This window comes from Mauremys mutica, chromosome 3, assembly GCF_020497125.1.
Source record: "Mauremys mutica isolate MM-2020 ecotype Southern chromosome 3, ASM2049712v1, whole genome shotgun sequence".
Lineage (NCBI taxonomy): Eukaryota > Metazoa > Chordata > Testudines > Geoemydidae > Mauremys > Mauremys mutica.
Window position 1 is genome coordinate 127,465,419 of NC_059074.1, and position 17,122 is coordinate 127,482,540.

A 17,122-nucleotide genomic window follows, 5' to 3' on the forward strand; every position below is an offset into this window, starting at 1 on the left:
GGAGGATCAGTGAGTCTGGGAGGAGAAGCTGGAGGCTGGGCGAGGGAGAAGTGAAAGGCAAAAAGCAGAGTAAAGGGAAATAAAAGATTTGGGGCGGTTCACACGACATCATCATCAGCAGCAGCTCCCGGGCTGTGTCCTGCAGCTCCAACCCCGCCAGCCGCTGCAGCGCAAGAGGGCACGTGCGAGCGGTGCCGCCCGGGTGCTGCCCCGGGGAAGACGGCAGGCTCGTTGCCCGTTTTCTCCGTGCTTGTCATTGCCCCGTGGCTGCGGCCGGCGACCCTCCGGTGCCAAGGGCGAGAGGGGCGGCCAAGCGCAGCGGAGACGCGGGGCAGCATCTGATCCGCTCCAGGGCAGCCGAGAAGCGGCACCGCCCCGGCCCCGGCCCCGGCGAAGCTTCCCCGCAGCGCCGTGCGCGATCGCAGGGGAACCCGCCCCAAGGCTGGGGAGGCAGCGCCCCGGCCAGAGGTGGGAAGCGCTCGAGCAGCCGGCGGGGCGAGGCGAGGGGAGGGAGCGCGCTGTCCCCCAGCCCCGCATTTCAGGGGGTGGGGAAAGAAGCCCTGGGCAAAGGGACCTCCCCGCAGGAGAGACTGAAAAGGAGCCAGAGAAGGGGGGGAAGCGCGAGCCCAAGGAAAGTCCCCCTCCTCCCCCGCCAGCAGCGACTTTGCGGCTGTCCCGGCTCCGGATCAGGATGCGGCTCCTGCTGCTGCTGCTGCTCCCCGAGCTACTCCTCCTGGTGCCGGCTCAGAAGTTCTCCGCGCTCACGGTAAGGCAGGCGCTCCCCTCTCCTCCCTCCCATCAGGTGGGCTTACCAAACAAGGACAACCCTCGGAGCTCCCTAGTAGCGGCCAGAGCCGGGAGCGAGTGTGAACAGTTTGGGGGCGAGTAGGGCGCACCCCGAAAACAACAAATCCTGGACCTGATCTCCTCCCCTCTCAGGTCAGGCTAATGCGGAGGTTGAATGCAGTGTACAGGTTTTAGGGGGTGGCTCCAGGTGACACTTCCGATGTAGGTTCTCTAACCTGTTCTAGTTCCTGAGATCAAACCTTCTCAGCCTGTCCGATGTGGACAAGGACTGATGCATTGCTATATATTTCGGTAACTCGGTGGAGAGAGAAAATGAGACCCCTTCCCCCCACCCCTTTCCCTCTGACAGTCCCTGTCAGAGATCAGGGACGCTGACTTTAAATAAAGACAGCACTGCATTGCTGTTCAACTTGCCCGTAAAACGAGCACTGGTTAGAGAGAGACGCAAGCTGCAGAAACTAAATAAGAAACCTGACAGTGGATGATTTGGAAGGGCAAAGTGTGCGAGGGAAAATGATTTAGTAGGTCAATAACAAGAGAATTCAGCGCTCGAGTTTAGCCACAGATCAGGTAGGCATACATTGTTGCTAGACAAATTCCTTCCCCTTTGCTTGTAATGTGCTAGGTAACTTTGCTGCTGCTGAAACGCTTTTCTGAGTCTCCCTGAGACAAGATAAAGTGATGGTGGGGGAAAAGAGGAAATAAAACCTCTCCTTCTTCTTGTATCTATTTTAGATTGAAAATTCTTCAAGGGTTGTCTTTGTGTGTATTGTGCAACTCAGAACCCAGGGGTAATACTCCATGAAATATACCATTTGCATTTTCCAAGGAACAAGATTAGTTATTGCAGTTAAATGGAAATTTACTGGGGGTCTCCACAGAGCTTTAGTCTAGTATTATTGCCTTTATTATGTTGCAGAGGAATAACGTTGCACTAAAGGCTGCATTTGGAAATATGTGGATTATCTTTGGTGGACCATTTATTTTTTAACGTATAAAGCCCCATGAAACGGCCCTCCTTAGCTATTCTGGAGCCCTTGATGCTAAACATGGGACTATGTATAAGGATGGGTGAGCTATGTCATTAGGATTGCTAAATAAGCCATAATTGCTTCTCTAGCCAAGACGTGAGGTTTGCAGCTAATAGCTCAGTTCAGTCTTCTTGTAGAGGTTGTAGTGTTTGCAAAACTATAATTAATGCAATCTGTAGAAATAAAAACATTCATTAACTGTGTTTTTAAATGAGTGCTTGAATAAACAAAGGGCAGTGTACCCATTTTCAGGCAGTTAAGTGTTTGGGTAAAGGATATTCAGTTTGGAGGTTTGCAAAGGGAGATGTATTCTATGTTTATCTTAGACTTTCAGACAATGAATGTTTCTATAAGATTGTGTAAAATTTACACAGTGATATTTTCAGGAGCTTGGAGGTGTTGCTCATACCTGAAATTCTTCGTAAGGTGTCTTGTCTCCCTGTCTAATTTATTGAAAATTATTTGTAGATTAGCAACTGCTAACTGAAACCACAAAGCTCACTCCACTTTTGCAAGCACAGAACACATGAAATCAAGTGGAGTACCATAACACCACTTGGAAAGACTGGTTTTTAAACTGCCCTCTCATAGTGAGAGGATTTTGGGGGGAAAAAGTAGTACAAGGTGATTTTTGGCACTGAATTCCAAGTTTGATTTCAAAAGCACATTAGAATTTGAGTTGGTTGGTTACATGAACAAGGTTTACAGAACCCAACACTTTTTCTTTCCTTGCTTAACTGCAAACATTTTAAATGATTGTGAATTAGAAAGACGACCAATCTTAGTCATTCCATGTAACAGCAACTTCTATTATATAACACCTTTCATCCCAAAGGAGCCTAAAGCATTTTACCACTAGATATATATACACTGCCACTGAAATTCAGCCATCTCTGGGGAGATGGATGGTAGCTCTACTGAAGTGGAGGAAGTGAAAGTTTCGCCAAGGAGACTGGGGTAAACCACTGTCTTATGAGAATGTAATATGTCATACAAGGCAAATATAACTTTGGTTTCACCTGAAAGACCTCCCTCCCCCAAATAAACTATATGGCACTCAATTTATATACCTTGGAAGGATGAAAAGCTAAGTCAATTCTGAAGGAATTTGAACTTGTGCTTCCAGAGATGTACTGAAGTTTGAAACTTGATGGTTAGGTTTGATCTACATTGGGCTTCTCACTGGTGGCAACCCGCTCTGGTATAGCTGCAACAGTGCTAACTCCTGGAGGCAGTGAACCTAAGCCAGTTCTTCACAGCACTCCCTGTGGATGTGCTCTCACAGAGCTGGCCACCAAACATGTCGCTGTTTACATTAGAAACCTTTAATCCATAAAGTAGGTAATAAACGCCTGGCTGCACATAGTCTGCAAACAGAAAATGTTAATCTTGTAAAAATTTCCCATAAAAATAAACCTTGGGTCTTGAGTTTTGGTACCATGTGGGGCGGGGGTGTGTATGTTATTCCTACAAAATATTTGGAGACATTCCTTATTAAAATGGAAAGTGAAATATCACAGCAACAGGTAGCTCAATCCTAAATCATTCTGTATTCTTCCTTACAGTCATTTGACTTGTAGTTCACAGAGTGTATCAATATGATAGTTATTTTTCTCCAGTTATGTGCTCTTCACTCCGTATTTCTTAATACATTAGGGACATTGACGTCCCTGAGGTACTGATACAAAGAGATGCATTTTCATCTCTAGCACTTCTCAGAAATGTCAATAGGTGTTGTGTGTGAACCGAACCTGGGATATTTGGGTCAATACATGTGTGTGGACGGGAGTGAAGGGAAGTGGTGGACAGGCATGAAGGGAAGTGGTTTTGTTTTTTTTTACCTGCTGCATCATTCTACAATGCTAGGTTATCTTCCTCTGCATATAGGGCACTCGTCTCTTTTCCATGTGGCAAATGAAAGCTGCCCACCAACATCACGGCTGGGGGAGTAACTAACAGAGGCCAACATTTTCAAAAGTGGCCACAGATTGTAGGTATGTAACTTGACACACCATTGTCCTGAGTTTCACAAGAGCTGAGTACCAACAATTCAGATTGAACTCAGCAGGAACTGAGTGCACTCAGCACTTCTGATAATTAAGCCTCAGGTGTTTTAGGCAAAAATCAGAGCATGTAGAATCAGTGGCCAGTTTTAAAAATGTGGCTCCATGGATCAGAAAATTCACTCTCTTATTTAGCAGCTCTAAGGCTCTAGATTTAAAAGAGAACTTGACAGTGTTGAGGGTCAGTTTTTATGTTTGGATCTGGCAAAATAGGAATTCTGGGTTTTTTGTTTTAACTTATTTCCCTGGTAGCCCCAGAAGCAGAGCAAATATTGCTTTCAAACAAGAGTCTATTGTCTGCTTCCATTTAATTAGGAATACATTCTTCAATTAAAATTCCCTTGGGGGAAATAAAAAGCCCAGGGCTTAAATTAAATGGAAAAAATGATTTTGCAAAACTTGAAGTTTCACAAAACCCTGAAGGGAAAAGTTCTAAAGGTTTCACACAACTCATAACTCCAGTGGGTTCCCCAGTCCCTGGTAACCAACCTCATTTGTGGCTCCAGTGCTGAGCCACGACTGGCCTCTAGTCATTGTGTAACTATGTGGCTTCCAAATGCCTTGACACTAGCAGCCAAACTGATTTCTGATGTGCACAGGAGTCAAAGACCACCACTGCATTCAAAGTTATAATCTGGTCCTTAAAGTTATTTCAATCTTGCAGAGCTCTTGGCCTGTTCTCGTTCTAAGACTGACTGTGCGAAGGTTTCTCCTGAACTCATCTCCTGTGAAACATCATGTTGCAATGCCAGCTGAGTATGAATAAGGGAGTGGGGGAATATCTATCCTATTAAAAAATTGTCAACTACTAGCTGAGCCACTGGGCTGGGGGGAGATTTTTATGAACAAACATTGGAAGCAGAACACTTTTCATTTTGGGAAGCTGGGGTGGGAGCTATTTCATAAGTACACTATTTTAGGGGACATCTAGATAAGAAACTGTTCAATGTGGAGGGGTTGTAACCAATTTACTCCCCCCTCCCTCTGTCAAACACCACTATACAAAGTCCTTACCTTCTAAAAAGAACTAAATAACTTTGTTCTGGAAACACTTCTATGGAATGACAGATGGGATTCTGCAACTCTTGCAGTACATTACTAGAATATTTTCATGCTGTATTACTTTTGTTATGGCATATAATATTTATTTAGCGTCACAAATCTCCTATCTATATCTATACCTATATCTGTCTCCTTACTGAAATATATTGGTAGATGAGAGAACAGAACTAGGTTGGCATGATTCCAATAAGGGCAGTCACATATTATGGATCTAGGTACTTTTGCGTTGAAATACAAAGCTTAAATGTACACTCCATCTTTCTCTAGTTTAAGTAACACTTAGATTACTGCAAGGATCCTGAACTGAAAACACGGAGCATCTTTAACGCTATGTTATTAGAAATATCAGTGCAGCTTCTATCTCAGCTGGACTTGTGTGTGTCTGTGTATTAATAGGATGCAAGTGTTTCTTATTTGAAAACATTTGCATTGTTCCTAATGTACCACAAATATTTAATTTTATGCCCAAAAGACATGCAGAATCATGTTTGTCTTTCAATTGAATATCAATTTTAGAGCCTACCAGAAAAGAAAATTCTTGTTTGCATCTGGAGAAATCTCTTACTGAAATGTACACCTCAGCCTGTCAAAAGTTTCTTTCATCAGATGCTGAATATTTCAAGGAACAATTGTTTTCTTTTTCTCTCTAGGCACATGCTTCGTGAGTATTCAATAGCATTTAATGCCCTGGATAGGTTCCACAACACTCACCAATATAAGATGGACCACTAAGGTAGTTGAATAGAGGGAAGTTAAACACAATCAAAGCTTTCCAAGTTAGGGACCCATTTGGATGGCGCCTACAAAACCCAAACATTTGGAAAAGTTACTTTAATTGTGACTCAAAACCAAGACCATAAATAAAACTGTAAGTGGCTCCAGATCCTAACAGCATTGTTAGAGCAAATGGGCATTGATGCAACAAAGGGTACATCAGTTCTGAAAATAAAACACTCAACAATGCTTCCCTACAATAAACTTTCAAGACACTTCTCATTGTAAAAAAACCAACAGGGTTATTATTAAAAGGGTCAGAGGAACTTTAGATTGTGTGTTAGAAGTCATTTTTATGCACACAGCCAACAAACACAGTCCCATTTAATGTGAAGTGAATAATGTAGATGTCAGGTTGACTGCATACTGGGAGTGTTTTAAAACTGAAGGGGGCGGTTTACAGGAAAAAAAACATACATAGAAAGATACATTTATGAAAGGCCCTCCAGCCCATTTTGCTGCTTCCTTTCATTCCCTGTCCTGAGAGGTAGTCAAAGGAGTCATAGCACTAGTGTGTTCTTTTTAACTGTGGGCAAACCTCCAAAGCTTGGGAGGTTTCGTTCATTTTGGAGGAACATCCAAAAATGTAGATACTTATCCAAAGCTTATCTGAACCTCATTGGTTTGGAAATCAGTCTAGAAATCTCTTCAGGCTCTCGCTTGCTCAGGAGTTTGCTAGTGTTTCCAGTATTTTGGCGAGGCCAGAGTTACCACAAGAGCAGCTGTTTTCATGATATTTTGGTACTTCACCTTTCTGTCATGCTCAAGACCAGGAAGTGGAGAGGGGCCTGAAAATTAATAACCAACCTAGGGAGTCAAGAGAACTATTTTTAGATTGCAAATGAAGGTTTGAGTTTGGTTCAGGAGTGTCGATTTTTATCTGAACTGCTTCATATGTTCTTGATAGAGCTGTATGGAGGATGGAAATTGTGTTTCACGAAGGATCTAGGGATTTCAGAATCTGGTTTTGTTATGATTAGGAACGAAAACTGAAAGTTTGGACATTCTCTGCATAGGAAAACTCTGCAAAAATTTGTTTGTCAATCAAATCCTTTCATTTTGATTTAGACTTTTTGATTTTGTTTTATAATATATAAAATAAAAATGTTTTGAAATGACAAGTAGTTTCAAAACAAAAAACATTTTTGACTATCATGTCAGAATAGGATTTGCAATATTGTGAGAACTCTGTCAACATTGACCCAATTTTGAAAAATGTTTAGATTTCAACAGAATATCATATTCTAATGGAATTTGGTTCCATCAAAGTTTCTCTGACTAGCTATTTCCTGACCGGTACCCACCCCTTTCATTTCACTTGCAGGACTGAAAGCACCTTCTACATACTGACACTGATTATTGTCTCCAAAAAAGAAAAAGTTTAGGAAAAGCTTGCAATCTGTTATATGCTGACATTACATGACATAATAGGTACTAAAGACAAGGAAAGATGACTGAAAATGCAGCAAAAATTTAGAAATATTTGTGCAGATTACAGATCAGCAAACAATCCTAGTTGGCTACAAGGTCAATAATGGCTGAAATGGGGGCAAATTCTCAATGTAGCCAAGGCCAGAGGGGCTACGTCTAGGAAGAGAGGCTAGTGGAATCTCCAGGCCCATTAATTCCTTGGCTTTGCTGTCAAGGTTATCCATTAACCATGTCAATTGATATGGTGTTTTGTGTGATGTGGCCAGCTAGTCACTTGGTATTGATCTGAGTTTCCTGACATCACAGCCCCAAAGAAGAATAGGTAACACAGCACCAGTCATTGGCACAGAATCACTAGGGTAAGATTCTTAGTGCCATGGGTGCAATTAGCAGCCTGAAATTTTAATCAGCATTTAGAGAATAGATTTTTTTTGCAAACCTTAAACTTAAGTAAATAAACTGACTTAAGACAATTTTTTTTTAATTTTAGTTTTCAGAGATGATGAGTTGGTATTTTATCAGCTGATGAAGATTCAAGACAGCAGAAACTGCATCACAGAATCATTGTTAGGGCCACAAGAAACATAAGAACAGCCAAACTGGGTCAGACCAAAGGTCCATCTATCCCAGTATCCTGTCTGCCAACAATAGCCGATATCAGGTACTTCAGAGAGAATGAACAGAACAGTCAATCATCAAGTGATCTATCCCATGTTGTCCATTCCTAGCATCTGGCAAACAGAGGCTAGTGACACATCTCTGTCCATCCTGGCTAATAGCCATTGATGGACCTATCCTCCATGAACTTATCTAGTTCTTTTTTGGACCCGCTTATAGTCTTGGTCTTTACAGCATCCTCTGGCAAGAAAAACATTGACCGAAGTATCAGAGGTAGCCGGGTTAGTCTGTATCCACAAAAACAACAAGGAGTCTGGTGGCACCTTAAAGACTAACAGATTTATTTGGGCATAAGCTGGAGCACCCATGGGGAAAAACTAGTGGGTGCTCTGCACCCACTGGCAGCCAAGTTCCCCTCACCCCCTCCCCCACCTCCTCCTCCCCCGCTGAGCGCGCTGCGTCCCCGCTCCTCTGCCTATCTTCCATGTTTGTGTCATTACCTGATGATAGAACTTCAAAACACAATTATAGGTAAATGTACAAGCACTGACAGCTGTTTGGCAGCATTAGCGGGTTCTAGTAGGGAAGGGGAAGAGTGGGAACATGGCACGCTCAGGGGAGGAGGCGGGGAAGAGTTGGGGCCGCGGCAGGGATTTGGGGGAAGTAGTTGGAATAGGGACAGGGAGAGGGCGGAGTTGGGGTAGGGACTTTGGTGAAGGGGTTGGAATGGGAGTGGGGCCTCATGGAAGGGGTGGAGTAGGGATGGGGCTGGAGGTAGAGGGGGAGTTGAGCACCCAGGGGAAAGCGGGGGAGTCGGCACCTATGTCCACAGGCACAGCCGCCCACAGCTCCCAGCGGCCGCGGTTCACCATTCCCAACCAATGGGAGCTGCGGGAAGTGGTGGCCAGCATGTCCCTGCCGAGATGGACCAGTGAATCAAAAGCAGAGTAGCAGGCTGCAGCACAAAAGACAACTGCATCTTGATGTGAGGTGTGTGTGTGTCACTTGAGGAGTTTCTTTATTTTCTACTCCTATCACGGAGGGAGTAAAGGAGATGGGGTGTGGGGGTTAGGCTTAGAAGTTATTCTGGGGGAGGAGGAGAGACGGGCAAACACTTTTCTGGATTCACAACCCATTTGACCGTAATCCACATCTGTAAAGAGAAGTGAATTTACCCAGTGCACATGTATTGAACTGTCTCAGCATTGGGAAGGTGCATGTAACCAGTGTAAGCTGAGCTATATTTTCTGAATACTGGATGTAAATGTTCAGTTGCCTACATACCAGAAATGCTTTGAGATTGGAATTAAAGTTCTAACACAGGGAATTTCAAAAGTAGAATCTTTTTTAAAGTAAAGCCATTGTAATACGTTTAATACAGACAGAACTATGCTTTGTTTGCTTTTCTCATTTTCTACTGTTATATGAATACATCTATTCTCCTTTTTTGAGATTTGGAAGTGAATTTAGTGCTTTTGAAAGGGGAAAAAAAAGACAGTGCTAAAGCCAGGCATGGCTAAAGAAGATACACTGGAAAGCTTTGCTAGACAGCTCCAACAGCGGACTTAAATCCTCCTCAGCAGCAGCCCTGCTATCCAAGTCTCAGATGACACTTAAAGACTGCCAAATACACTTAGTTGAGTAATTTTTACTTAAAATGCACAAAAAACTAAAATCTTGAGAGCAAAAGGGAAAAAAACACATTTGTTTCAGGAAACCAAATAGGAATAAGACAGTGCCTTCTCAAGTGTAGGGTTAGTGCATTAATCTACATGGGGCCAGATTCCAAACACATTCACACCAGCGGCCACTACAAATCCAAAGTAACTCCAGTATATCTGGTGTATGGTCTCTGCAGAGTTCTAGTTAATGAAATACTGCCCTGATGGACACACTGCGTTGCCCCAGTGGTGCTGCATGGTCTTGGTCCAGACAGAATGTGCCTATTACATGTGCTGAGATTATATATGAGACTAATTATACTGATCATTTTTTTAAAAGTCAGTTTATCAAATGTTTAGATGAACATTATCCAATCAGTTATCATTACAGTACATAGACTATAATACACATTATAAAAAACTGTACCCTTAAAATATGCATAGGGATTAAAAACACAGAGGACTGTGATTGGAACATACATGTGTATGTGTCATGTTATGTATCTGTGCTATATTTGATAGGATTTCTTTTTGGAGGTAGATGTCAAAGACCTCAGAGACTCAGGATAAAATCCTCTCAATATAGCCAGGTGGTATCACTCATCTAGCATCCTAAAGGGCAGGCAGGTCACACACATCTTCCTTTGAAGCCAACATCTTTGGCACTTCATGAATCAGCCACTGGAGGGAACCCAAGAACAACATTGATCAGCTCAGTCATCTGTGTTGGGGCAGGGGGTGACAGTGTCAAAGTTCCTCTCTCCACCATGCAATAGGAGTGCCAGAGACACACCTCACTGGGAACCTCAGTGCCCAGTACTTGCACCTCCACTTGCCATCAAGTGGGACACACGAAAGACAGTATCAAAGGAATCTTAAAAATGTGGGATTTCTCTCTTTAAATAGAAGATCTTCTGTAACTTTAGTGCCACGATTCCCCCGAACATGAATCATTTACAGTAATAAGAATGAGCTAACAGCATGCTAGTGTGGCACAGAGGACAATTACAGGCTAAACTGAGAGCTGTCCCTTATACTGTGCTACATTTTGAGGTGTTCAACTTATTGAAAAGGCATGTGGGCGGCTCATAAAATGTTTATTGCATGTATCAATTGGCGTTCGTTTTGAAGCATTTACTTACAGGACTTTTAGTGAGTGTGGTAAGAGAAAGAGAACTTATTTTCCACACTGCATTTAATAGGATTATGTTTCAAGCAGCATTCTCTTGGGAAGGCAGGTTTCAAGCATGTCAAAAAATTTTATGGATTTCAGCCTGAGTGGATTTAGTTGCAAATCTGAACTTTGCACAGGAGAGTTTATCTTTCCATCGCTTTTCCAAAGAGGCGTCATAAATTACATTTCTGGAAGAAACAAAGCTTTTTGAAAGAGGAGTTCATCTGGTAAATTCTTCCTCTGTTTAAGTTCCCTTTCCCTGTCATGTCATGCACTACACAGACAGTGACATAAGCAGATGCTGAAGGACTCTCCAAGCAATGTTTGTGTCATTACCTGATGATAGAACTTCATAACACAATTATAGGTAAACATACAAGCACTGACAGTGCTATTTCCTTCAAAAGAGGAAAGGCAAAACTTAATGAGCGCAGTTCTCCATTGTCCTGCACCTTGTCCAGTCATTTACACCAGTGCCAAACGGGTGTAAACCACTTCCACCAGTCTGATGTGGTAGTATTTTACACCCACTAGGCACTTGAACACCTGGTGCAAGGCGACAGAGAATCAGATCAGGTCCATAACACTAGATGGCAGAAGCAGAATTGATACCAAGGTGAAATATTTTGAACCATCCTATTATGGATTGGTTTGTGTGTCTCTATGGCTTGGGACAGACCCACAGAGGCAGCACTGTGGAATTAGAAGTAGGGCTCCCAAATTGGTACAATGAATGGAGAGATTGCCAAAAAATCAGCAGACAAATCAAAAGCAATACACTCATTTTATTTTCAACCATAAATTAATGCAAATCCCAGTCCTTATTGGTGATAGCCTCATGTCTTGGACAGTGAGGAATTTACAAGAATCCAAGTGAAGGAATGACCAGCATTGTGGTCCCTTTTTGCCAATGAAGAATGCAATTCCAGACTCTACCGTATCACCAATCTCCTGCCAATGATTGATTTCCTCCCTGCTCAAAGCAACAGATTTTTTTTGGCCAAGCCTGTTAGCCACTTCACTTTAAGCCTTGAATACAGAATATGAGGTTACTTTGCTCATTTAGCAGCCATCACTGGTATTTTTATTTCCTGTGATGAAGTTTTGAATATGTTACTGATGGTGAAATTGATTATACCATATGATAAAGAATTTATTGATGAAATACAGATAGCTGAACTAAATCTAGCCCGAGTCCCTACTAATGGTAAATCTACCTGGACTGGTAGGTTCAACAGCTCAAACAGCCTGTAACCTCTAATCCACTGCTGGTCTGTAGCAGGCAAGTGCAGATGAGGTCTAGCCCAGGAGTAGACAGTGGGATCCACTGATCCACTTCCTCTTCCAAGCAGCTTCTGTTATTGGAGCTTCTACAGAGTCCTCACCAGATTTTAAGGTTGCCATCCATAGAAAAACCTCCAGGGCACGGGGAGGCAGGCAGAGAGGAGTGCAAATTGCTCACAGTGGTAATTTGCCTCCAAAACATTTGTTACAGAGTATTTACATAGTGTCTTCCATAGCCAAAGTTGTCTCCTCAAGCCAGAAATTACACCTGCAGCACCAAGTGACGATGTACCCTGAAAGACCCTTCCAAACCAGCTAGTTGATTTTTTTTCTGAGAGATTCAGCCCTGTTCAGAGGGGTTAGCAAAAGGCCTGGACACGAATTAAGTCACATTTCTGGGCTAAGTGGGACATCAGTTTTGCATAAACCTTGAGCTGGCTCCTCTGCACAGGGGCAAATTTCACCCTTGTGTGTTTTTCCAACTTCTGAGAGCTTGATTTCTCAAACTAATCATTACATGGATGTGATCTGTCCGATCTCTGAGAGAAGTCAAGTATTATTAAAAAGCATATCCCCTTGTTCATACAAGGAGCCACATGCTCCAAAATAACATCTGCTATCCTTTGTCATCTAATAGCATGTATCCAAGAATGCCATCTCCTCTCCAGGACAATGATTCCTAATTTACTGTGCATATACTGTGCATATATTTCGCCTCTACATTCCTGTGCAAAGTTTTACTCCTCATTTTGCTTTTCAAGAATGATGGATGGAAAACCCAAGAAAGGCTCAGAGGTTCAGTTCAGCAAAACTCCAGAATTTAAGATTTTTTGGGGGGAAGTTTATCCAAATTATGTGAAACATTTTGGTCTAAGAATCTCAAAACTATTATGATTTGACAGGATTTTGAAAGCATCCAGGTTTTAGCCACATTGGAAATACTGCAAGGGCTGTTGTATTTGGTAGTTGATAAATTTGCAGAGGTATCTGAAATTTAAAAGACTGCCCAATCTCACCCCTCCAAGCAAACGAAAACTCAGATCAGGTTAACTTCCCGATTAGGTTAAGATTAAACATTTAGTTCTTATTACATTAGCCTGCTTGTCCACCATCCTACATTTCCACTGAGTGGAATACAGTACATTGTTTTAATGTCTGAGACAATGCAATGTACGGTACCATGAGTCACATTGTAGGAATAACCAAAAGTTAGAGAGTTTGTCTGCCTGCCTGCAAAATATATTATCTCTTGAAAGCTAGTTTCTCTCTCTAATACCCAGAGGGTGAGGAAGCTCCAAAGTGAGGTTTGTTTTACAACTGTGGCAGGAAAGAACATTTATTTAATACAAGCAAGAAGCAATTAAAAGCTTTCATTAAAATTAGATGGGTACAAATAGGTCTAACCACAGGTGAAAACTCATTACTTTCATTAGGCTGCAGTTAAATCAGTGTCATGCAGATGCTAGGTTCAGTCCCTCGAGGGAAACTTTGTATAAAACAGAGGGGCATACATGGAAAAAGAGCATTTTTGATGGATGGAAAACCTGAGTGAAATGTCAAGTCATCAGAGTTTAAGAGGTCATAGTTCATATTCCATAGCTAGTCTCTGGCATGCAGGATGTGTTCTCAGGAAGACCCCTGAAGCAGTGTTAGGCAGAGGGAAAGCAGGTGTGCTACTCCACTCATGTTTGAGAAAGGTAGTGCTAAGCTAATATTTACTTCCCGAGCTTGGCCTTTCTTGTTCTGAATTGCTTCATGATTTTTAAAGCTATTAGCATTTTTTAAACCTTTTTTTTTTTGCCAATGATATTGCAGTTTACTGTAGCTCCCTGTAGAAGTTTTTGCAGATGAAGAATGGTAACCAGTTATTTAATCTTTTTTTCAGTACTTTGTAATTATAATGTGGCCTGAAGATCTCACTTATAAACACATGCACACACTAGCCTGTATTCTCAACTTGGATATTGTTCAAGACCTGCTGGTGTTTTGTGCCATACATCTGAATGCCGCTTAGCAAGCAGCTGTGTCTAAAGTAGGAATTCTCTAACAGTCCGTTAATGGGAAGTGGGCTTTGGCAGAGAAATTACAGATGGAGATACTTGAGTTTGAGCGAATGCTGTAGAGTTTACAGCATTGCAATGAAAATTGTTTGAGTTCCTCCCTTTTGTTTAGAATGGACTCAGCAAAACTTTTACATTAAACCCTGCATTCCTTGAGTACCCCAAATGCCCATGGAGGTCAATGAGAGTTTGGGGTGTGCAAGCCCTGCACAATCAGTCCTCTTAAATGCAACCAACTAACCATATACTTCTGGACTATGGAAGCTGTCCATTTGGGAAGTAACTGACATCTGAAAGCAGATAAACTTGTGAGATGATTTAGTTCTTTCCTCAGCTGTAACACTGCAAAGATATTAGAATCTATAATTCAAATTGGCCTTGATATGAGAATTGTTCAAATGGACTGAGAATTAGCTGAATCAAAAGATTGTAAGCAAAGGCTAATGGAAACACTTCTGATTTGGGGGTGGGAGGTAAGTTCTGGGGTGATGAACTGAAAAAGCATAGTCATTACATTTGCAGGGTATTACTAAGCTGGTGTATTCCAAATACTAGTGAGGAGAAAGAACAATTTTAGAAGGGAGTTTGAATGGTATGAGATATGGGAAGGGGAAAAATAAAAATAAGTTAAACATGGAGATACTCCTAGTAAGTCATCAGAGGAGAAATATTCAAAGAGATATTTAGTTGGAGGGAGACACCTGGAAAGTGATAATACTGAAAGAAAGAGACTGAGAAATGACAACGGACAGCAATTTTGATATGCGCTTCCAATAATATGAGCTGGGGACAAAAATCCAGAGCAAATGTGAGCTATTTAGGCAGTGGTGTCAGATAACAGACCTGGGAGGTGGTAGCCCTTCTATTATTATCTACATGCACTGATGAGACTGAACATGGCATAATGCAGTCCGTTTTGGTCATCTCTTTACTAGAAAGATATTCACAAGCAGAAGAGAATTGAAAGAGGAGAGCACAGAAATGATTAAGCATATGGAAGGGTTGACTTTTGATGAATGAGTAAAACAAATAAATATGTGTAACCTGTTTAAACAACTCACAGCTAAACAAAGACATTTGTGATACTGAAAGAAAAATAGTTTCCCTCAGAGGCCTAATTTTTAGCACTGACAAGGTCTTTGCCAGTCTCTGTGTGTTATGTAAAATATAGTTGGTGGGTCTGCTTACACTCATTTTCTGGAATAAAAATAGAAACCTGCTATCAGCCTCCTGTACTTATATATCTGGAAGACAATATTAGTCAACAACAAAATGCTAGTCTGGCATGTACTGTATAGAAGGAATCAGACTCCTTTGCCTCGCTCTGTAGACTGGCATTAATATCCTGAAATTATTGATGTCCAGTGATATACACTTTGACTCATTCTTATATCATGTTAATATTTATCATGCAGCTGTAAACAAATGAAAGGAAACTGAATTGGTTTTCTATTGAAACGATAGACAAACTCCGGTCTGATGAAATGACACTTGATATCCACTTTTCCTTCTACAGTACAAATGCAGCTTATTCTACTGTTGCCCAGTTGGTAAAATGAGGGCCCAGATCCCACTTCCATTAAAGCCATGACTTCTAAGGTGCCCAGCCCAACTTTCAATGAAGATCCCATTGTTGACCCCAACAGCAATGGTAGAGTCTCTTTTAGGTCATGGCTATGCCTGAATTTAAGTGTGCAAGGCAATGTGTGTGCTTCAGAGTACACCACATACCCCAAATATTGTGAAATATGAGGTTGGTAGCTTGAGACAGAACAAGGGATGCTGACCTCCCAGGTAGAGATCTTCAAAGGTAAAGAAGCTGTGAAAAGAGGGGAGGAACCAGGGCCGATTGAAGGGAAAGAAGAGAGTTGCAGCCAGCCACCCCAAAACTTTGGAAGAAAGCAATCCAGGTCTTATTTTTCCAAAGCAGTCTGCTTATCCCCAAATAAAATGAACTGATTTTTATAGAGCTTTCTTCCTAAAGTCAAACTATTACAAGTTCTTTATATTATATCAAAACTATATTAATTCCCTTAACATAAAACGTAGTTAACTTAAAGCTAAGGTTGCACAATGGTATTACATATCAATGCAATAACTAAAAAATATCAAGGAAATCACCACTTAAAGCATCACGAACACTCAAGCAACAACTGTTCTCCCAAAACTCCATTATGCCCAAACACACTCAAGACTCCTTAGTTCCACAACAAACTCAATTTTCAAACCCTCTTACAACCAGCTCAGATGCACCCATCCATTTCATGGCAATCCCGTCCAAATGCATATCCTGGAATCCAGTCTGACCTAAATTAAGATATTGGGCCAGATTCTCATCGGAAGTCCTTTGAATTCAATGGAGCGATGCCGATTTGTACCAGCTGAGAATCCACTCTCTGGACTAAAGGCATTGATGTATGTGTAATAGTCAGAATTAAGGTGTTTTATCTCCCACCGTTTGCTTTCCTCCTGTAACTGTACAATGCACTGAAATAGCTAACAGTACATTATTTAATCTAGCAATGTAAATGTTTCTCAGGTCAATTTACTTGACGCTATAATTGGTGGAAGCATTAAATAGAATAAGGGAAGAGTCAGTTACTCCAAGGGTGACTCATTTTGTACTTGAAGCTGCACCTCCATGAGAGCTTTGGCCTTTCCTCTCACAGATATTGCTAGTAGGGTGACCAGATGTCCTGATCTTATAGGGACAGTCCTGCTTTTGGGGTCTTTTTCTTATATAGGCTCCTATTACCCCCCACCCCTATTTTTCACATTTGCTGTCTGGTCACCGTAATTGCTAGGCCTGACAGTTGCTTTGCCTCTCTCAAACAGCTGTACAGCATATGCTGTATTTCTGAAAGACATTAATTTTTTGCACGGCTTGCATGTCAAAGGTGAACCCTTGCACTGTTGTCTGTACATCTTCCAGCTACAGTAGGAACTGTGCCATGTGAATCCATTTAACTGCTATACTGAAACAGAGCTTTTCAAATGTGCTGCCACTTGAATCAAACAGAGGCAGGTGTAGACTGGCTGAGAATCCAGATGTTATCCCTCCCCCTGCTCACCACCTAATACAATTTAAATCTAGTAATTTGTAATCCTTATGATAATATACAGTCATCATTCAAAGCCATTAGGGAGTGTCCTGCCC

The 17,122-nt window shown here is 41.8% G+C and overlaps 1 protein-coding gene across 1 annotated transcript in view; it reads left to right on the forward strand.

Annotated features, from left to right (window-relative positions):
- The first annotated feature begins 204 nt into the window (after nt 1–204).
- The window catches only part of SMOC2 (SPARC related modular calcium binding 2), a 169,464-nt gene continuing 152,546 nt past the window's right edge, over nt 205–17,122 (forward strand). The window contains exon 1 of the mRNA XM_045009508.1: nt 205–766. Coding sequence (XP_044865443.1) covers nt 692–766 — 75 coding nt within the window. The 5' untranslated portion in view covers nt 205–691. The remainder of the gene's footprint in view (nt 767–17,122) is intronic.